Source organism: Grammomys surdaster, unplaced genomic scaffold (assembly GCF_004785775.1).
Source record: "Grammomys surdaster isolate TR1022 unplaced genomic scaffold, NIH_TR_1.0 126391, whole genome shotgun sequence".
NCBI classification, from domain to species: Eukaryota; Metazoa; Chordata; class Mammalia; order Rodentia; family Muridae; genus Grammomys; species Grammomys surdaster.
Window position 1 is genome coordinate 5,079,999 of NW_021621185.1, and position 22,518 is coordinate 5,102,516.

The following is a 22,518-nucleotide window of genomic DNA, read 5'->3' on the forward strand; positions in this document are numbered from 1 at the left end:
TGACAACCAAAACCAAATACCCTATTCCTAAGCTAATTCTTATTGTATACAATTTGTTAATATAGATCATGAGATAAATCATCAGAGAAAGGGCGAGTCGACTGAAATTTGAAACATGGATTCTAACCTAAGTGTTTGTTGAGGCATGTCAGTTAAATTCTTCATAATGTGAAAATGAAAGAAAAATAATTATGCAGTTGACAATGGGAAAAATAGAATTAAAGGTTTTAAAGTTGAGGATCAAGAAACTGGACCAAGGAAGACACCACTTTGAGTTGTCATGTCACTCTACACACAGATGCCTTCTCTCTCTCTCTCTCTCTCTCTCTCTCTCTCTCTCTCTCTCTCTCTCTGTCTCTGTCTCTGTCTCTGTCTCTGTCTCTGTCTCTCTCCATCTCTCTCTTGTGTGTGTGCATGTGTAATATTTGTAAACCTCCACTAGTGTTGATACACCTACTACAGAAGTCCCTCAGGCTCCAGGCCCATCCCTTCTTAGTAAAAGCACTATCAATCATGTCTTAGGGTCAATCAATTCCTTGCCAAGAACTGTGCTAATAATCTTCATTTGTTATCACTACATTGAATCTTCCTAATAGCCCTATTATTAACCCCCTTAAACCTGGGAGGCTGATCAAGGCTAAACATTTTATCCAGTATTACCTAATTAATTAAAGTATGAACTAAGATTTGAACCAAGGTCTTCTGTCACCAAAGCTAAAGCCTACCACATGGACTGCTCAACAAGCTCTGTATAATTTAAACCTTTTCTCGGGCAATAACTAAAGACAGTTTTTAGGCCAAAAGGTTGGGACTAATTATATTGCTCTGCTGGCACATCCACAGGCTCTCAAACCTCACTGCAAAAATAAAATAAATAAAATAAGATAAAAAATTATGGCTTCTGTATTTCCTGGCATATACAGCTAGCCCTTAGTTTATAAGAAAAAGAATGAATCCAAACTTGAGAAGCCAAATCCTTGCTAAATAATCAAACATAGTTTGTGAAAATGCATAGAAGATTGTAGTGCATGTTTTCATTTTCTTAAAAAGACAAACATATTCTCCTCCTCCTCCTCCTTTACTTTTGAGATATGGTCTAATAGCCCAGACTGACCTGAGATGTGTATTGTTTGTGCACCAGCCTCTGGAGTGCCAGGATTCAAGATCTGTGTCTCCACTCTTAGCTCCTTCCTGTTCTACATTTTCTTTGACTGACATAAAAATATGCTGTCCTTGTCTATGACTTATTGTTTAACAGCTGGAAAGAAAATGGAGATATAATATTTTGAAAATAGGGTATCTTTCTTACCTATCTGAAACTACTGAAATCTTTGTGGCCTTCCTCTACCTAGACCAGTGGTTCTCAACCTTCCTAATGTGGCAATACATATATGCATATATGAAGGCAATCTAAATAAAATCACCAAGTAATAAGGTAGACAGAGCTCAAATGGAGATCTCTTGTGACCAAATGAAGTTTCCAGTACTAGGAATGTTTTATATCTAATTGAGTTGTTGACCAAAGGGGTCCCATAGAAACCCCCAAATAGCCAAGACTGTTGTTAAGATTGTAAGATGCTCTCCACAAACTTATGACAAAGATCCTATTGTTGACGACAACACTCACACAACTTATTATACATGGAGAAGTCAAGGTGGTGCCTATAGCCTTCACTCTTGTGTTCTGGTGTGTTTGGTACAGGGAGGTACTCTGCACACCACCAAAGCAGAAAGGTAAACACCATCCCAGCTACAAACCCTTTGCTCTACAAGTCTGTCTTTCCTGCAAGATACTACTACTGTAATGGTGGCAAAAAGCTCGTGGAAGCAACCAGTAAATATCTGATTTGACTTAAGGACCAGTCCATGAGATGAAACCCATATCCAACACTGCTCGGTTGACCAAAAACCTGAAACTAAATAGCCTACAAGCAGACAATATGCAGGGAGTGAAAGATCTCAGGACACTCTAAATATGATGTTTCCATTAAATCCCTCCGCTTAGGAATCAGGGAGCCTGAAGAAGAGGAGGGTGAAAGATCTTAAGAACTAGGAGGGATGGAGGACAGGAAAATATGAGGCCTTCTAAATCAACAGAATTGACACACGTATGAACTCACAGAGATTGCAGAGATTGTGCAGAGTCAGTGTGAGTCTGTACGGATGGGGTCTTAGAACTGAAAGGAGAAGTGGACACATGGCCCATTCCTAATCCAGAAGCTATCTCTGATTGGTAACCACTTGCAAATGAAAATGTAATTTTGCCCAACGAGTTTCATTGGAGAAACTATTCTTAGGAGTAGGCTGTGCATCCAGCAGTAGGGTTTTTTCCTCACTTGTTATGCTAAGGCCCTCTGGGTATATATTATATCTTCCAGTTTTATGCTTCTATAGAATGCCTGAGTGTGCAAGTGTGGGTGTCTGTGTTTACATCTGCTTCTTGTGCCTTTTCTTAGGCTCCTTTTCTTCTGTTTGTTTGTTTTGTCCTATTCTGATGTGTTAGTTTTTTTCTTTTATATTATTATATTGTTTTAATTTATTATATGATATTATTTTCTCTTAGAAGTCTGTTTGTTTTCTAATGAGAGACAAAACCGATCACTAGGGGAGAGGAGTCGAAGGAGCTGGGAGGGCCAGAGGGAGAAGAAACTGTACTTACTATATGGTATATGAGAAGAAAATCTATTTTCAGGTTTTTTTTTTTTTTTGGAGGAGGGGTTTCGAGACAAGATTTCTCTGTGTAGCCCTGGCTGTCCTGGAACTCACTCTGGAGACCAGGCTGGCCTCAAACTCAGACATCCACCTGCCTCTGCCTCCCAAGTGCTGGGATTAAAGGCGTGCGCCACCACTGCCCGGCAGAAGATCTATTTTCAATAACAGAAAAAGTTAAAATGTTGGTCATCACTGTCCATTCTGCATTTAAGTAGTTAATGCTTAATATTAAGAACTGTATATAAAGACTTATTTCTAGGAAAACCAAGAATGGCATCAAAAATTGGAATACATGATTAGCACCTGTGGACTGCAAACAAATGAAGTAGAAATAAGGCCGGCAGCTCTTTTCTAAAACAAGAGACCCCTGAGGCTAAGGAGGGCAGACTCTTCTCCCACCTCATCCAGGTTGCCCTCCCAGAAATGAGGAGGCCACAGCAGCAGCCTCACATCTGCAGAGGTTCTAACAGGACCTCTGTGAGCTGGCACTACAGTGTCCAAAACAGGGTACTGAGAAAATTATCCTTGAAGGCATGAATTAATAAAAATACTTTAGTGTACATGAAGTGTATTATCGGAAACATCTAGGGACAGGAACGAGGTCTCACAACTCAACAAAAGCAAAACAGCAATTACCAAGGGCATGTGAGCCTTGGTGACCAACGACAGGTGGCCCCTTTTGCTTTCAAAACAAAAAATTCCACAAAATATGAAAATATGTACAGAGACCACCTTAGAAGGTATTAGTATAACTATTATGGCAATTCTCAAAAGCTGAAAAAATAAGGAGAAAAATATTTTAAAAACTTGAAACCTACAATGATGTTATTTTCAAGTTGGCTTAGTGTCATGAATAGTTTTCAGGCAAGTGTATCTGTATGCATTCTCTGCTGAGTGACATTTGTGGCTCATGCAAAAAAGCCAATTATGCTTGAACATTCATTTCAGAATCTTGTAGACAAGTATTTATTAGATATTTTGATTTAATAAATGTGCAGCAAAAATTAAATAATACTGACTGTACCTTAGATGGTCACAGACTCACACACATGTGATTATCAAGCACCCTGTCAGCTCAGGTGAGTCACTGTGGGAAATCCCATTTGAATGACGCAGACTGTCCTGGCCGTGGTCTGTGTCCCTGAGCCATGTGCAGCTCATTTACCTGAGGATCTACCAAAAGGAGTCTCTGTGTCTCCTTTATAAATCAAAACTATAGTACTCCAGAATACATAAAACCAAGATCTCTCATGTATAAATAGAAAAACTGTTTATGAATGTAAGAACACAGCTGTAGATAATTGCAGTCGTTAAAGAAATTAATATGGCTGACACACAGTAAGCAGCTGGGCCAAACCCTAGACCTGGCAAGAAAAGAAATCACTCAGCAAAAATTTATGATGGCATAAATTTTAAATCTAAATCTTTGGTCTAAGAAAGAGATTTAGACATCATGGCAAAACAATCACAACACAGTTTTGATCATGACTCTCAGACATGAGTAATTCTAAACAACTGCTTAGCAGCTCACAGCACTTACGTTCTTGGGATTAAGCTCAAGGTAGACAAAGCATCGGATTTGACCCACTGAGCAAGTTGTGACCCCTGCCACAAACCGGAGTTCATCTGTTAAGTTTAGCCCCTTCTCCTGGAGAATGGTGGCTGTTTGGTTAAGTGTGACTCGCCAAAAGACTTGGACTTCTTCAAAGGCCCTGTGCACAAAAATAAAGTAAAATAAAATAAAATAAAATAAAATAAAATAAAATAAAATAAAATAAAATAAAATAAACCTGTTGAATGTAGTGAAGGAAGAAGCACTGTGATCACCGGCAGATATGTGAGCCTTCCCTGCTCCTCCACAGGGGAGCAGCACTTACCTTATGCCTGACAATGATGAACAAGAGCTGCACTTCCTGCAGCAAATAAGAACACTAAGAGAGTCACGGTCTCCATAGCGTTCTCTAGCTACACATTGTTCAGTAATGAGCTGACACTCAGGGAAGAAAGGTAAGTCAAATTCTTTCTGTTCAATGTAACAAAATGTGCAAGTAAACAGTACAGAATCTCAGACCTCAAGAAAATGGGTATTATTTGTCTTTTAACAATAATTTCTCTAAAGGAACACACTACTCCTAAAGACAGATATAATTATAATATTTAAAGCCCAAAGATGTCCTACATTTTTACAAAGTAGGCCCTTATGTTTTAATCCATACGTATGTGCACATACGTAGCAAGTGAAGACGTGTAATAAGTTCCAAAGACTCACTACTGAGTGTGGGCAGCCAGGAAATTGTTGATGTTCCAAGTCTCACCTGGAGCACATCAGATGCACAGTCATCACTAAGTGTATATCTTGATAAAGAGATGGCCTAAACCATCTGACCGTGATTTGGATGGTATGCAAAACATTCTACGAATTCCTGTGTTATGGCTAAAAACCTAATGTGTTAATAGATTGAGAATGACATCATCCCCAGCCTAGTGAGATGGCTTGGCCAGTAAAAGCACTGGTCATCCTAGCCTGACAATCTGGATTTAATCCCTAAGACCCATAGGAGAAGAAAAGTGACAACAGAAAGTTGTCCTCTGATCCACCCATACCATTCCATGGGTACCCACCCCCCAATTAATAATAGTAAGTACATTTGTGGATAAAAGAAAATATATTAATACTGCCGACCGAGCTTGCAGGCTACCTTTATCAATGTTCACCCTGCCTTCAACATTCGGTATGGGTCTTAAGTTCTGTATACAATTTCAGGATGTTATCCCTTCACATGTGAACACACCCACACTTGGACACACACGTACCTGTTTGGCTGCCTTGTGACTACAAGTTGCTGACTGCTCTTATCAGCTCCTTCCCTCAGTTCCAGGCCTCGTTGGGACTCCTCACTGAAGCCTATGATGCCATTATGGAGGTCACTCCCTGGAATGGACAATGGAGGGCTAGAATACATTCAGGAATTTATAAACCCTCCAGTGCCAGTCATTTTGATAGTCCAGAGAGTATAAAGGAGAAACTGTGAAAGGATAGCATTGTTTTTGGTGGAGCATTGACTAGAGATGGCCAGAGACCCAACAGGTATCCCTGCAAGGGATGGCATACATTTCGCCACGCTCCCAGACTCCAGGCTCCTGACAGGAAGCTGAAGACCTCCATTGATCAGCGTCTTCCAGTCACGTTGGGCAATGCCCCTACCAGCCCCTAGAGGGCGTGACGACAGGCAGCAGAGCCTCAAGAGAGCTCCCCATACCCAGCGGCTTCTCATACCCCAAGTCTGCCCGGTGCCTGCCGCATGGAGTGAACTCTGTCAAATTCTAACACTTCTGCTCCCGAGCCGTGGTTCCAGCTGCCTGGGTGCAGGAACCACAACTCAGCCCAATAAGACCCACGCCCACACGCGATCTACAGCCCCCAAAGAAATCCACACCTGGGAGATGGGAACTTTAATTTTTAATAACTTTTTCCTAAAAACATTCCCAGACTATAATGCCAAAGCAGATATCAAAGAAGCAAAGACCGGAAGAAACCACCTCGACATCCTAGTGTGTGCTCGTGATCCATGGTGTGTGCACACGATCTGTGTGTGTTCTCGTGATTCTTTCTCTCTTTTTTAACTTAATTTTTCTTGAAACTAGATTCTTTTTCTCATACAACATATCCTGACCACAGTTTTCTCTCCCTCCATTCTTCCTAGCTCCCTCCAACTTCACCTCTCTCCAAGATCCACTACTTTTCAATTTCTTCTTCAGCAAAAAGCAGTCCTCCAAGCTATAAAACGAGATAGCTCCGAGGAGACTCTACAGCACATTGGATAGCAGCTGGCCTTTTACATGGTTGCTAGTTCAAAGGTTGTACATTCCCACACAGTACGAGCTCCAATGGAGCAGCAACGCTTTGCTTGCTGTGGTTCATTGTTCCACAAGAAGAGCCAGCTTACGGCAAGCCTTTAATAAAAAGGGTTTGTCAAGTAAATGAACTACGAAATTAATTCACCTTCCTTTAAACGGGTAGACAGTTTATGCCACATACTTACGTACATGCCCTAGGAAAAAGGAGAAAAGGACTAGGCAAATCCTGAGTGTTAGAGACTCCTTGGTGGTCATTGAAGCATTATACACACACACACACACGATCACACACCACACACATGCATATACACATAAACATACTCACACATGCTCACACATATATATACAACACACACATACATATCACATATACACACAACACATACACATATGTACCACACACACCTACATACATATACATACTATATACACACTATATACACACATATATACACACTATATACACATGCATATGTACACATATACATATTCATACATACATATACACTATACATACAGACATATCAAAACTACACACACACACATATACACATATATACACACACCACACACACGTACATACCACATCCACAATATATACAAACATCATATACATACACATATGCACACATACATAACACACATATGCATATACACACATATACATACACACATATACACACCATACACGCATGCATATGCACACATATACATACTCATACATACCACACACACATACACACTACATACATGCACAACACATATTCATACTCACACACAGATACTTACACACCGCACACACATACACACATGTACATGTTCATATGCACACATATACATACTCATACATGTATAACATACACATATTCACACATACATATACACTACACATATACACATATGTATGCATATGCACACATTACATACTCACATATACACCACAAACACAACACATACACATTTTCACACACATACACACAACACACACATATATATCACATACACACACACATACCACACATACACATAAACATACCACATACACAGATACACATACACACACACAAGCATAAGCAGGATCCAACCTGGGGTCTACAGTAAGCTGATACAGTCACTTCATGTCCAACCAGCACGTGAGTGAACATGGGATAGGCCAGTATCTGAACCACTGTATGTACTGTCTGTTTCTGAGTGTCAGGCTTTTAAAGTCATCCTGGAGTAGTGGTTCTCAGCCTTCCTAATGCTGTCACCCTTTAACACAGTTCCTCATGTTGTGCTGACATCAACCTTAAAATTATTTTTGTTGATATTCATAACTGCAATTTTGCTGCTGTTAGAAGTCAGAATGTAAACATCTTTTGAGATAGAGGTTTGGACAAGGGAATCATGGCTCACTAGTGGAGAACCTCCCTGATAGAAGGAATCAACCTCAAAAACAATTTACATCAGCCGCCCAGAACCATAACTTATGAGGTTCCAAAACGGCAGAGATTCCAGAGGTAAACACTGGGGCAGGTGGGATGAAAAACTGTAACTGAACTGCTTGGGGAGACACAGTAGCAACCAGGAGCTCTGCCTCCCAGCTCTGACGTGTGAGCGAATGTGACGTGACACCATGCATGTGGCGGGCCCTGTTTGTCCTCAGTCCTCCTGTGTGCTCTTTATCAGCTAGACTGACAGTTCTGGTTCCCATCAGTTCATTGTTATAATCATGTTTTAGCCCAGCATTAGAATATGATGCTACGGGCTGGAGAGATGCCTCAGAGTTAAGAGCACTGACTGCTCTTCCAGATGTCCTGAATTCAATTCCCGGCAACCACATGGTGGCTCACAACCATCTGTAATAGGACCCGATGCCCCCTTCTGGTGTGTCTGAAGATAGCTACAGTGTACTCATACACATACATTAGAATATGATGCTACACTTTCCTCTTTCGTAGCAATTGTTCCCTCCCAGCTTTGCTTCCATTCTTTCCTGGTAGTTTGGTTTCCTGTTTCCTTTTGTAGAGCAATAGCCGCTGATCAGGGTCAAATTAAATTCTCTTGTTACGTCTACAGTAATTTGAGCCATTTTCTTGGTAAGGTGATACCAGATTTCTAATGTACCCGTGCTCAGAACCAGGACCAAGTGAGTGATTTAGTATCTGGCTTCTTTTAAAGTGAATTCTAACATCTAAACACGGGAGGATTGTGAGGACTGGTTAACAGAGGAATCAGAAATATTACAAAGAGAGCAACCCAGGTGTGTGACAGGAACCTGGGCAGAATAGAAAAAGAACCTGTAGATAATGTAGACATGGCTGGTGATGGCCTCGGGTGTGTGACATCACATGATATTACAGACAGGCATGGCATCGTGGCATACAGGAGGAGTCCCATACATCTACTCATGTGACAGAAAGTCTCACACTGCTCAGACACTTGAGAGCATAGAGCTGACGCTTGAGCAGGCTTTGGTGTGCCCCACTGCCTGATAAATGTAGAAGCACTTTCATCCCACATACCATCCTGATAACACCATAGTTGCTTCGGTGACCACCAAGAAGCTCTCCACCAACCACCTAACCAGGCCTCGAAGCCTCATCATACATGGTAACTAATGGAGCAGTATTCAGAAGAGCTAGGAACCTGAGAGACCGTTTCATTTTCACTGGACTGATATAGGCCACACTAATTGCTAAATATTTTGGCTGTCAGCCATGGTTACATCTGAATGGCTGTAATAAAATATTTAACCCATAGAATGTGAGGGTGACAATTCGTTCCAAACAAATTTTAATAGAAATATATGAATTATATTAAGCCAATGTAAAAAATTGCAGAAATGAATTAAAATTTATTATACTCTCAATATACTATTAAAATAAGAATGATATTAATTATAATTAGTGAAAATTTGTAGGGTAATAGAAATAGGAAAACAGTATAAAGGAAGTTATTACAATGTAGCAACTGAATGGATAAAATAACACAAATTCGAGGAAGCCCTACCAGTGAGTCCTGAGCTCTAGTGGGTAGCATGTAAGTAGTATATACCATGGTGTTATATATTTTGAGGTTATTAAGAATAAACCTCAGAAGTTCTCACCACAGAAACATTAATATTTGAGATGATGAATATGGTAGTTAGCTTGATTTAATTATTTGACAATTTATTCATAAAACACATCTTGCATATATGAAAATAGATAATATGTAATCAAAATAAAATATAATCATAAAGTGACCTTGTTACAGCTTTAGTTACTAACTAATCTACTTGATAAGCTAATCTACTTTGTGTAATGATATATAGCATTATTTCAGAAGTGAACAGAAAGTTATCACCAAATCAATATGTGTGAGGCACTCTTAAAATTACATAATTAAAAGTCTATGTGAATTCATGCAAATAGAACATATGCACACATAGGATGGGGTCAGAGAAACAACAATGCAATGACAGGATCAGCTGCGCTAAATAAAAAACAGTAGAAAATCTTGATCTATTGTAACATAAAAGTATAGAGTGTGTGAGTTTGTATGTGTGTATACATATGAATACACATATACATCATATACATGCATGTACATGCCTAAACTCACATATATACACAGTTGTGTGTGTGTGTGTGTGTGTGTGTGTGTATGCGTGTGTGTATGCAACTAGTACAATGATTTTATCAATTATCTTGGGTCAAAAACGACAAAAGATAATAATTTTAATGTAGTTCATAACATGCAGAAGATTCCTTGACAATTACATCTTTGCTTTAGGATTGATTACTGGAAGTGGCTCAAAAACTTAGAATATGATTTCAAAACAAGCAATCATATGTTTGGATATCCAAAACAGCATTTCCCCCCAGAGCTCCCAGGGTATAAACTACCAACCAAAGAGTACACATGGAGGAACCCATGGCTCCAGGTGCGTATGTAGCAGAGGGTGGCCTTATCGGGCATCACTGGGAGAAGAGGCCCTTGGTCCTGTGAAGCTCGTCGCCCCAGTGTAGGGGAATGCCAGGGCATGTAGGCCGGAATGGGTGGGTGGATAGAGGAGCATCCTCATAGAAGCTGGGGGAGGAGGGATGGGATAAGGAGTTTCTGGGGGGAAACAGGAAAAGGGGATAATATTTGAAATGTAAATAAATGAAATATACAATAAAATAAAAAGAAAAATAATGTGGACTTAAGGATTTTTCTCTGTTGTGAAATTACAGATTTATAAATCTTGTACCTGGCTCTTATCTAAGTAACATCTGTAACTTGTTAAGTTGTAGTCTGGACTGAAAACAAAGTGAGTTCATGTTATGACTCATTTCTTTAGGAAGACAATTCTTTCTTGTCATTGTCATCATTGTTTTTATTCAGACGGGATCTCACAATGTTTGCCTGACTGGCCTGAAACTCACTTTGTAGATCAGGCTGGTCTTAAGCCCAGATCTGCCTCCTGCATGCCACAATTAAAGCATGCATTACTACGTCTATCCTAAAGGAAGGCAAGTTTTAATGAATTATAATGAACTACTTAAATCACCGTCATAAATCATACCGATCATATTAACTACACTACAATATACATCTTGATACACTGTCCCCATCAGTACGTAGTGATAATGGACCACATTACCTGTGATAATGACAATAGCAAAGGCTGACAACCCAGGGTCGTCCTTTCCCCTCACAATCTGTGCTCCACCTTGAGGGTCTGTGAGAAACACGTAGAAGAATTCCTGCCCCTCGGGCTCATCATCATCCAGGATCTGAACTGTGATTTTACGTTCTCTTTCCCCGTTGAGGAACGTGAGGGCAAGCATTTGTTCTTCGAAGTCTTCTTCTTCCATCGCCCATGTTAAGTTGCCAACTCCATAGACATCCTGAAAGGGCCACACGCTGGGCTCCTTCTGAGCACATCTTCCACCAAAAGTCTTCACAGTTACGCTGACATTGCCTGTGGACCCAGCCGTCCTCTGGATAAGGATATCTGCAGTACTGGGTGTGTTATTCTTCATTTCCTCTGACACATACACAATGTGGGGTCTGAGACCCAGCATTCCATAGACTGCAGCATGAGCAGTTCCTGGGACCAAGTCGGGCTTCTCAGATATAGCACTGTGAGCAGTGACAACTTTCTCAGGGATGGCAGATACACCCGCTGTCTCCGTAACAGGGGCAAACACCTCGGTGGTATATGGAATGGTGGTTATCTTGCTTTTGTTAGGATGTGTGGTGGAACCAGTTTCCATGGCAAGGAGAGTGCTGTCAACTGCCACAGTCCCTGCTGTCACAGGAACAGAGACAGCTACTGCAGTCAGGTCATCATTGTCTAGTATGGTGACCAGTGCAGCACTGAAATCTGGATTTAGACGAGGTCTCCAACTCACACCTCCCTTCCCTCGTCCCCTAGTTTCTACGGAAGTAAGATTAATGTAAAATGTTTCTTCTGTCTCAGGAAGCTGATCATTAATAATGATTATTTCAAAATCAGCTTCAGCTTGGAATCTCTGAAAAACTATTTCCCCCTTCTGAACAGGTTCGAAGTCCTCCAAAGGCTTGGCGCTTCCTGCAGTTGTCTCGTAGGAGACTTTAATCAGGTCACCATGAAACCCAAACAGTCTTTGCACACACATTCGGACCGTCTGTGCATTCTCTGACACTGTGATATTTCTTGAACTGGGAGAAAATTGGAAGACTCCCATGGGTTCAATTTCAGCAGTAGTGAAACCTGATCTGAAAAAAAAGTTAAAACATATGGACTGAATTTAACATGGGTACCATTGTAGAGTAATTTCCTTCAGTACTTAAAATGTAAGAATCATGTTAGAAATACCATGTTCTCTCATACTCCATAAAACCTTATTTACACACTCATAAGGAAAATCACAAGAACCATACAAGCATTGGCTGCAGGAGCAGGGCCTAACACAGCTCAGAGAAAGTGCGAGTCTCAGATCTGATACCCTGTCACACAGGAGCGGTAGTCCGACAGACTGAAACACGTGGGTCTGTGGCCAGGACAGAAAGACAAGAACACCCATGATACTCCATGAGTGTTGGCCTTCTCTCATGGCTACCAAGCCAAGCTATTCTCTTGTACTCTGAGCAAAATCCTTGTGTCTTCCAGTTCTCAGCAAGGAAACTACTCTCTCACAAAAATGTAACTAAAACTTATATGTGAGTTAGAAACTTCGCGTGTTGAAAACTTTATCCTTACCTCTTCCGTATGTATCTTCATCAATAGTTACATCCGAAGTGATATCTAGTGATATACTAGTCTACTCCTGACCATGGAAAATTTATAAATAAATATGATTATATTTATATATTGTACGATAAACTTATAAACTATATATACTTGCGTGATGTTTTAGCAGATACCTCAAGTCTATCTGTCTCCACTGAGAAGCACATAAATATAGTTAGGGGTTGAGACGGTGACTGGAGAGCCTGAGATGAAATACTGATGTGGAGTATGATACTGAGTTCATTACATAATCTGTTTGTCCTCATTAGTCGTCGGTCAACCTGATACAAGCCAGAGTTACTGGGAAAGAGGAACGGCAATGGAGAAAATGCCTCCATCAGATTGTCTATGAGGCATTTTCCTGACTGATGATTGATGAGGGAGGTCCCAGCTCACTGGCAGCAGTGCCACTCCTGCCCCAGTGATCCAGGGTTGTATAAGAAAGCAAGCTGAGTAAGCCATGAAGAGCAAGCAGGGAATCAGCGTTCTTCCAGTGTCTGCATCAGCTCCTGCCTCCACACTCCTGCCTTGATTTCCCTCTGTGGTGGGGTGTGATGTGAAAGTTGTAGTATAAAATAAATTTATTTTATCACAGTGACAGAAAACTCACTAGAATACCACTCACCAGCTACCTGCTCCATTTATAAAATGAGTCATGCAATGCTAAGTACACAGTTGGTACTAGAGGTAGCAGCGTAGGGCAGGCTTACAGCAGCGTATGGTTTAGGGGAAGCATTATAAACCTGTTATTAATGTTGTGGTTAAAGACATTTAAGCTTGTCACCCTAAAATATGTTCTTTGGACAAATATTATTTCAAGGGGGATATATCAAAGCATATTTGACTCTATAGATAACCATCCTTCCATGCACAAACATGTATGTAACTGTTTTGAACACACACTAGTCCACTGCTGTTATTCTTGCCAATCAGAGAAAAGTCAACTGCATTTAGGTATAATCTATGTTTCTGAAAGTTTCCAAAATCTCTATAAACAATTATTGCAGATTAATAACAGTGCAAATATAAGTAAGCAGAAAGAACAACTGATTTCAACAAGTAACGACACTGACTAACTGCGATGCTTTATGTATAGTTTTGATGACTTGGGGAATTGTACGTTTGCAGCTCTTTCTCAGAGGACAGTCCCCTTAAAAACTGAGGGAATGTCATTAGGGAACCTGTGAGCCCAGGCTCTACTCTGAGGCAGGAGATCAAGGTGTGCTCTCCCAATGGCAGAGAAACTAGTCCTCTACTGACAGAACTCTCCCACTGTATCTCTAGGATACAAGCTAAGAGCTGCTCCACAGGAATTCCGAGGCCATTGTTTGGGCTCACTGACACATTGCAAATGATCCCTTATCAGTGGTTCTTAATCTACATAATGCTGTGATCATTAATACCCGTCCAGATTCTTGTGGTGACTCCCAACCATGAAATCAGATTCATTGCTACTTCATAACTGTATTGTGAATTGTAATACGGATATCTGCTATGCAGGAGATCTGATGCTCGGGAACCCTGTGAAAGGGTTCTTCAACCCCCAGGGTGCTCAGCCCAGGGGTTGAGGACAACTACCTTAGACAGTGAACTTCCCCTACTCATACCTAAGCTGAGCTCCTCCGGCAGCACTGCTCCTCAGGCCTGACAGATGAAGGACAAACGCCTCTGGCCGGCCAGGGCTGGGAAACATCCACAGCAGGACTGCCTTCCTCTGCTCTCCATGAACAAAAGAAAGGCTCCCTGGAGAAAGAATGATAAAGGAAGTCAGTTATCATGTCTTGCTTCAGTTTGATGAAATTCTATTCTATATTCACGGGTGTTTTGCCTTCCTGTATGCCCATGCATCTTATGTGTGCAGTGTCTGGAAGGGCAGACAGAGCGTAGGATCCCCTGGGACCAGAGTCACAGAAGGTTGTGAGCCATCTTGTGGATGCTGGTAATGGAACCCTGGTCCTCTGGAAAAGCAGCCAGTGCTCTTAACTGCTGAGCCATCTTTCCAGCCTACTTGCACTTCTTAAACTGGAATGTATTGCTAAAACTCATGATGAAATGATCTCTTTCCTAAAATTTGTTATGGTTCCAAAAAGATAAAATGTTTAATAACAGGAACATGAAGCAAATACATTTATAGACATCTCCAGAGACCACACAGCCCAGTTTTTTACTCCCTGCTTACTCCCCTCCCTCTCCTTCCTCTCCCCTCTCCTCCTCATCCCCGACCCTTCCCTTCCCCTTGTCTAGCCTTTTCTCTTCTCCTTCCTTTACTCAACTACCAAATGTAACAACAGGAAGAGTGTTAGCTAGCATGATGTTAGGCAAATTTTCCTGCAAATTTGGTGCTGATCTGTGGTTTGAATTCATAGTTTTTTAAGAGCAGGGTATCACAGGAATTTAGGGAAGATATCACAATATATGTATTTTATTTTAGGTTGGAAAAAATGGGATGAATAAAGTAGATTACAAGTTAAGTGTAGTCTATTAGTTTAGGGATTATATTTATTATTCATTGTATTCAAAAGTTAATATGAAAGATCAAATGAATAATCTAATTTTCTGAAGACATGTACCTACTGTTTGCAAATTCTTTTGTTTTTTTAATTAAGTTAGTCATATACAAACATATAGAAGAGCACTCCACCATTGTTGCTAAGATTGTAAGCTGGTACAACCACACTGGAACATCAGTCTGGTGGTTCCTCAGAAAATTGGACATAGTATTACCTGAGGACCCAGCTATACCACTCCTGGGCATATACCCAAACAATGTTCCAACGTGTAGTAAGGATACATGCTCCACTATATTCATAGCAGCCTTATTTATAATAGCCAGAAGCTGGAAAGAACCCAGATGTCCCTCAACAGAGGAATGGATAGAGAAAATGGGATACATTTACACGATGGAATATTACTCAGCTATTGACAAAAATCTCATGGGAGGAAATATGGAGACAAAGTGTGGAGCAGAGTCTGAAGGAGGGGTCGTCTGCAGACTGCTCCACCTGGGGATCCATCCCATGTGCAGTCACTAACCGCAGACACTGTTGTAGATGCCAGGAAGTACATGCTGACAGGAGCCTGATATAGCTGTCTCCTTAGAGGTCTGCCAGAGCCTGACATATACAGAGACAGATGCTCACAGCTAACCATTGAACTGATCAAGGGGTTCCCAATGGAGGAGTTAGAGAAAAGACTGAAGGAGCTGAAGGGGTTTGTAGCCCCATGAGGAGAGTGACAATACCAACCAACTGAACTTCTAGGGTCTAAACCACCAGCCTGGGAGCACACATGGAGAGACCCATGGCTCCAGCTGTACATGTAGTGGAGGATGGCCTTGTCGGGCACTTGTCCCATGGAGGCTAGATGGCCCAGAGTAGGGCAATTCCAGAGCAGGGAGGCAGGAGTGGGTGGATGGGTTGAGGCACACACTTATAGAAGCAGGGTGAGGGGATGGAATAGGGGGTTTATCGGGGGAAAATGGGGAAAAGGGGTAACATCTAAAATGTAAATACATAAAATATACAATAAAAAAGATTCCTACATGTAGGCTGTGATTAATTACACATAAACAGATATATCACCAAAGTGATAGAAAAGATAGAAGAAGAATATGAGTGTGGTAAAGGAGGGGCAGAATGCAGTTAAGAAAGATAATAAAAGATCTTAAACTTAGGGGAGAAGCCAAGGAGAAAATAACAATCGGCAGCAGCCAATGCATTAGATCCAAGACCCTGTGCAGTGGCTGTGAAATGCTCCACTCCAGGAAAGTCTGGTGCCAAGGGGTCACGAAATGAGGGAGCACACAAATCTACTCTACACTGAGAGTGCCCTGCCACGGGGCTGACCTAACAGTGGTGTCATGTTTGGTGTCTTTGTTCTACTCTCATTGTCTAAGGTTATCATCCAGTATCTCAGCCAATGCAACTTAGGAAAACTGCATCATCCCACGCTCATAGAGGGAACATGGATCTCGGCTCTTCTATCAGAATCGTGAGGCTCACGTGTTCAGGGAAGCACTGTCAATATGCAGGATTCCACAAATTCTGCGACACAGGTGAGTAGCTCGTCACAACTGTCTTTAAGGGAGACTGGCGTGAGCTCTGTGCACAATGGTCAAGGTCACACCACCCAACACCCACACCTTACTGGTCCTCAAAGGGCCACTGACATAAATTTAAAGATCAAGTATGTGAAGTGACTGCTGCCCATCTGTCAGAAATGCAGACCATGTAACCGGAACAAAGCGCAACTCTGTACTGCTTCATTGCTGTGCCGGCTCATATTTCAGTATGAGATACTGAAAACTACTTTGAACGAATTCTTAAGGATTGGCAAAGCTGTTGGCTTGGTCATCATCATTTTTACATGGCATATAAAGATTTCAATCTGTTTGAAAACTTCCTCTCCTCCTCACCAAGGAGCCTGTATCACCATGGTTATGCAGAGGAGCACCGCTTTCCATCTGGGAACACTGAATTAGGACTCACACAGCTCAAGTTGAGAGGAGGGGCAACCTTGGATGCTTTTAATTGCACATCTCCATAGTCTGCAGGCTGGACTAGAGGAGCTACAACTCACCCAGGGTTGGCGTCATGTTGCCTATGACAACAGACTCAGGGATTTCTGAGCCAGGAGCATATCCCGTGGTCCAGACCACAGAAAGCCTGCCATATGTGCCTCTCCTGGAGACCATGACTTGGCTTGTGCCGGCGGTGAAGTCCATGAGTTGGGAAGCAGTGGATTCGAATCCAACCTGAGGAGAGACATGCTTAGAGGACATGTGCACCAGTGAAGCTCTCCTGCCCTCTGAAAAATGAGTGACACTAACTTTTCTTTAGATTTTACAATTTATTCCCCCAGATGATGACATTTATTCAGAGGAGAAATATTTAACATCTAATACTTGAAATTTCATTCTTTTCTATTCTTCAGATTATAATTTTAAGCTTTCTTTTAAAAAGTAATCATCTGAATTATAAAATATACAAAAATAAATGTAATAATAATTAAATAAAAGCAAAAGAGTTTAAATTACGCTGCTTTAAAAATCTGTAGTGGCTATGTGTCTTTCATTTATTCATTAATATTAATGAATTTATCCTTCAAGCAAGGTTCTGTGTACTGTGTGCTGGCTAGTAAGTTACCAGACGGCCAAGGATGGCCTTGAATTTCCTATTTTCCTGCCTCAGCCTCCAGAGTGCTGGGTTAGCAGGCATGAAGCACCGTGTCCAGTTCTTGGATAGCATTTCCATAATCATTTAAATTATAAAACATACAAAATAAATGCAATAATAATTAAATAAAAGCCAAAGAGTTTAAATTATGTTGCTTTAAAAATCTGTAGTGGCTATGTGTCTTTCATTAATGAATTTATCCTTCAGGCAAGGATCTCAGGACATGGTGCTTCATGCCTGCTTGTTCACTGGGGGTCTTGAAGAACCAGATCTGCCTAGACTAAAATTTACTCTCACAGACTTAACCTGTTTCCTTCCTTCCTTCCTCATCAAAGCAGACCTTGATTAAGTCTTTCAGTTTTTCCATTAAATTGGACATTTGGGGTATGTTCAGAAAGTTTGAAGGTAAATTGGGTGTTTTGCTTTGTTTTGTTTTGTTCTTTTTCTATTTGCTCCTTTGAAGTAGCTATACTTCAAATAACCATCAAATAAGATTCTGTGTGATGGGTAACTCTTCCAGGGTATGTGATTTATAGCTGAAATTAGTTCTAATCGGTGGTTTAGAGTAAAGCCTGACTCCCAGTCTCATCTGAGTGAACAGCTCAGGTTACGTCTCCTGCTCTCAGCAAATGGAAATCTAGCCTGCCACTGAACCAGTAGCCACTGAACCAGTAGTCATAGATGAAGACATATGCTCCCCTTTAAAATTCTGATGGGGTACATCTGGAAACCTGGTTTTCTGAGAGACACTTCACTTCTGAAGCTCTCAAAGGCCAAAGAACAACTGGCAACTTTAGGACATTTCTTTTCTTTTTGGAACCAGGGTCTTACCATAGCCCTGGGCCTGGAACTCACTGTACTGACTGAAGTGGTCACACAGAGATCACCTGCCGTCCATCCTGGGCACAGGGGTGAAAGGTGTGTGCCAGGTACGGTCTATTGACCTTGTTTTTAATGTTTGTGGACTCCACTTTAGGGACAGAACAAATTCATTCCCTGTGGAGGGGACGTCCAGGAGGGAGCTACTGAAGAGCCTGTGCTAATGGCCTGTAGTCATCCAGGCCCACACTTCTGTGCAATCACTGCTCCATGCTAATGAATCCCTCGTAGACCAGGCTTGACCTCATTGCTGGGGCTCATTGTGGACAGGGTTATGCCTCGGACCAGCTTGAAAAATACATACTATAGCCAACAGCAATTTTTTTCCTATAAAGGACCTAAAAGGAAAGGGTTTTGTTGATGGTTTTTATTTTATTTGTTTTGGTTTTGTCAGCTTATGAAGTGACTGAGAATAATCTTTTTAACGTAGATGCAGACTCAGGTTAGAACTGTCACCAACACGTATCTACATCAGCACAGACTTTCTGTGGCAAACTAAAGCACTGGTATAAAGATAAACCTGAATATTGTTAGGAAATGAAAAGTATAAAATGTTCCATTATAATTTTCTTATTTTTCAAATGCCTCAGTATTAAAGATTTTACATTAACACTGAGGAATGTTTGGCTTTAGTTGATTACTCCTTTAAAAAAGACCTTACATTCTAGACCTTACATTCCAGCTGTTCAAAATAAAATCTGTTAGCATTTTGTCTAAGCTCCCCCCACACAGTTACCCGGCAACAGCCAGGTGTGCCTGACTCACTATAAAAAGGAGCTACCCGCCCCCTCTACCTTCTCTTGCTCTCCTGCCTTCCTGCTCTCCCTCTGTCCTCTCTTACTTTCCTCCTCTCTCTCATGGTGCTCATGGCTGGCCTCCCCTCCCCTCCAGCTCCCCCTCTCCCCCTCCCACTCCATCTCCTTCTCTGTCTTTACTACCCTCTCAACTCCCCTTCTCATGCCCTGAATAAACTCTATTCCATGGTATACCATCATAGTGTGGCTGGTCCCTCAGAGGGAAGGTTCTCAGCATGGGCCCTCGAAGGCACCCCCTTCCCTTACCGGACTACATATTCAACAAACATATTCCTTTTCTCCCTATATTTTTTACAAACACAACACTTTCAACAAGCTAAAAAAAAGCAAATAAATCTTCTAACTAATATTTAAAGTTGACAAATTATTTTTATATAACAAATCCTTTAATATTCATGGAACCATTTAAATTTGAAAAAGTAGTTAATCTTAAAAGCAGAACAAAACAAACAAAATCCCCAGTCTTGTGTCAGTTTTTTGTCCCTGGTGGGTCAACCACCCTCCAATGTTGGGCAGCACCAACTGGACATGGTGGGTTTTTACATTGTAAAAAGGGGGTAAGAAATTGAGTGCCATGGAGGGGGGGCATGGGTCTAGGAGGAGTTTATGGGGAAGAGATGGGGCTGAACAAGTTCAAAGTCCTCTGCATTCAACTCACAGAGGATTGAAACCAAAACACATTCTTAAAAATAAAGTCTTTGTTCATGGTCTGTGCTGTCACCAGAAACCATGAGGAAGCCCGTGACCTAAGCTCCAGATGACTAGAAAGAGCAAGGAGACTACTTTGGCCGTGACATCGATGACTGCAGGCACACAACTGAGAAAAACTGAGAAAGAGGGGCACATAAAGCTTCTGAGATAAGCCCTACACACACCTGAAGCACCCCATATCCTCAGTAAAACATAACAGCCTAGAAAGGAAGCCAGTAAAGAGAACGCTCACAAATCGGACCTTGGGCTCCCTGTACATGTGGAGCAGATGTGCAGCTTGGTCTCTATGTGGGTCCTGAACAACTGGAGCAAGGGCTATGCCAAAAGCTGTTGCCTGTATGTGGGATACATTCTGGCTGGGCTGCTTTGTCAGGCCTCAGAGACAGAGGATGTGCCTAGTGTCACACAGACTTAACGTGCTGGGGTAGGGGGATACCCAGGGGGGAGTCACCTGCTCAGAGGAGATGGGGATGGGGGATGGGGAGGACTGAGGAAGTGGTGAAGGGAGGGGAACAATGAGCGGGGATATAAAGTGAATAAGTTTTAAAAAAATGAAAAATAAAATAAAAATTGTGATATGGATACTGAGGTGTGGCTCTCCAAAGTTGATGATGTTGTGAGAGAAGAACTCAGTTTTCTTTAGGGGGATAGCTACTGGGACATTGGCAATGCTCCAGAGAGTGGAGAGTGTACGGGCAATACAAATCTGGCTTCTTGTTGCTGTCGTTGTTGTTGTTGTTGTTGTTGTTGGGAGCGGGGGGAGAGTCACAAGGGCAAGGAGGCAGATGTGAAAGGACTGAGAGGTGAGTGAGATTGAGGTGTACATGGTGAAATTCCCCCAAAAAAAAACTCAATAAAAGTATTTTGAATGAATGAATAAATGCTTGAAGACCTTAGAGCTTCCAGCTAGTGCTGTCCTCTTGTGGTTGACTGTGAGAACTACACTCAGGACCAGTTACCTGGGAATTGGCAGCTTCCTCAGGAACAGAGAGAACAGCATGCTTTGCTTCCTGGAGAATTGTTGGTATTCCAAAGAAGGGTCCACTCAGAAGCCTTACTGACACCAACTGCAGGATGAAATTAGCACCCAGTGACAGGAAGACCTATAAAAAAAAACAGTTAAGTAATCTTCAGAGTAAAATAGAGACATGTGACCTGGGTCACAGCACATGCTTAAGTTCTTTTAGTAGAGGACAGTTTCAACTATCCCAGCCTTTCCCCAGTCTTTAAAAGAAAGGCCCCAGGTTTTGGAGGGTGGAGTGCATGGTTGTAGTTGAAGAGAACAAATATAGGAATTTACAACTTTTCCTTGTATGCTGAAGAACGATGAGAACCACAGGAGACATCTTCACAGTGCCCAGGAGATGGAAAAGACGAGAGTGGAGTGAGGGTAACCCAGGGAAACCCACTTCTGCCCTCTTTGATAAGCAGGAACTGTGGCCTCTAACCCACTCAGAGGGACCATGATGTGAGTGCCTCTGTTAACTCAGTACTTTGGGCAAATAAAGATCATTAGCATGTTTGTTGCATTACTAATGTCGAAGTTTAGCAAACTGGGAAAATGTGAGCTTACAAATTACTATCATACTAGAATTATCTGGAACTCACAGTATATCTTCTCACTGAGGAACAGGGCTATTGCTAATGGTTGATCCCTAACTCTGTTCCAGACAAAGAATATTCCTTAAAAAAGTGTGCATGTTTGTGGAGTCCAAAACAATCATGTCTGTTTGTGAAACATGTCCTTTGGCTACAATAAACTTCACCCCACTCTTGTCCATGAACACAAAAGTACACACACAGTTGTCACAAACACATGACGTGAGCAAAGCACAGGTTTCATTTTCTCAAGATGATACTCTCTGAACAGAACTTTGAGGTCAATGCTAAGCAAGCAAAATCACAACACTGTAAGTTCCTTCAAATGCACCTGACCTTCCCCAGATGTCCCAGCCCCAAGCAGGCCAACTAACAGCTGCATAGCTAATGATTTCTTCCCAATTTCATAAACAATGAAGGATCAAATACAACTCCAAAGTACCAAGTCATTAGACCCTTCCTGCCTAGGACCACTGCTGACAGCCTATTCAGTGTAACAAACCACCAAGGCAATTGACATTAAAGTTGAACAAGAATCATCTTACAG

General features: G+C 41.5%; 1 protein-coding gene across 1 annotated transcript in view; it reads right to left on the reverse strand.

The window, feature by feature from the left end:
• Positions 1-22,518, reverse strand: part of Adgrv1 (adhesion G protein-coupled receptor V1) — a 543,344-nt gene that overhangs the window by 299,264 nt on the left and 221,562 nt on the right. The window contains exons 71-76 of the mRNA XM_028760109.1: positions 21,332-21,475; positions 17,372-17,546; positions 14,401-14,536; positions 11,180-12,279; positions 5,527-5,644; positions 4,253-4,424 (exon numbers count right to left, since the gene is read on the reverse strand). Coding sequence (XP_028615942.1) covers positions 4,253-4,424; positions 5,527-5,644; positions 11,180-12,279; positions 14,401-14,536; positions 17,372-17,546; positions 21,332-21,475 — 1,845 coding nt within the window. The remainder of the gene's footprint in view (positions 1-4,252; positions 4,425-5,526; positions 5,645-11,179; positions 12,280-14,400; positions 14,537-17,371; positions 17,547-21,331; positions 21,476-22,518) is intronic.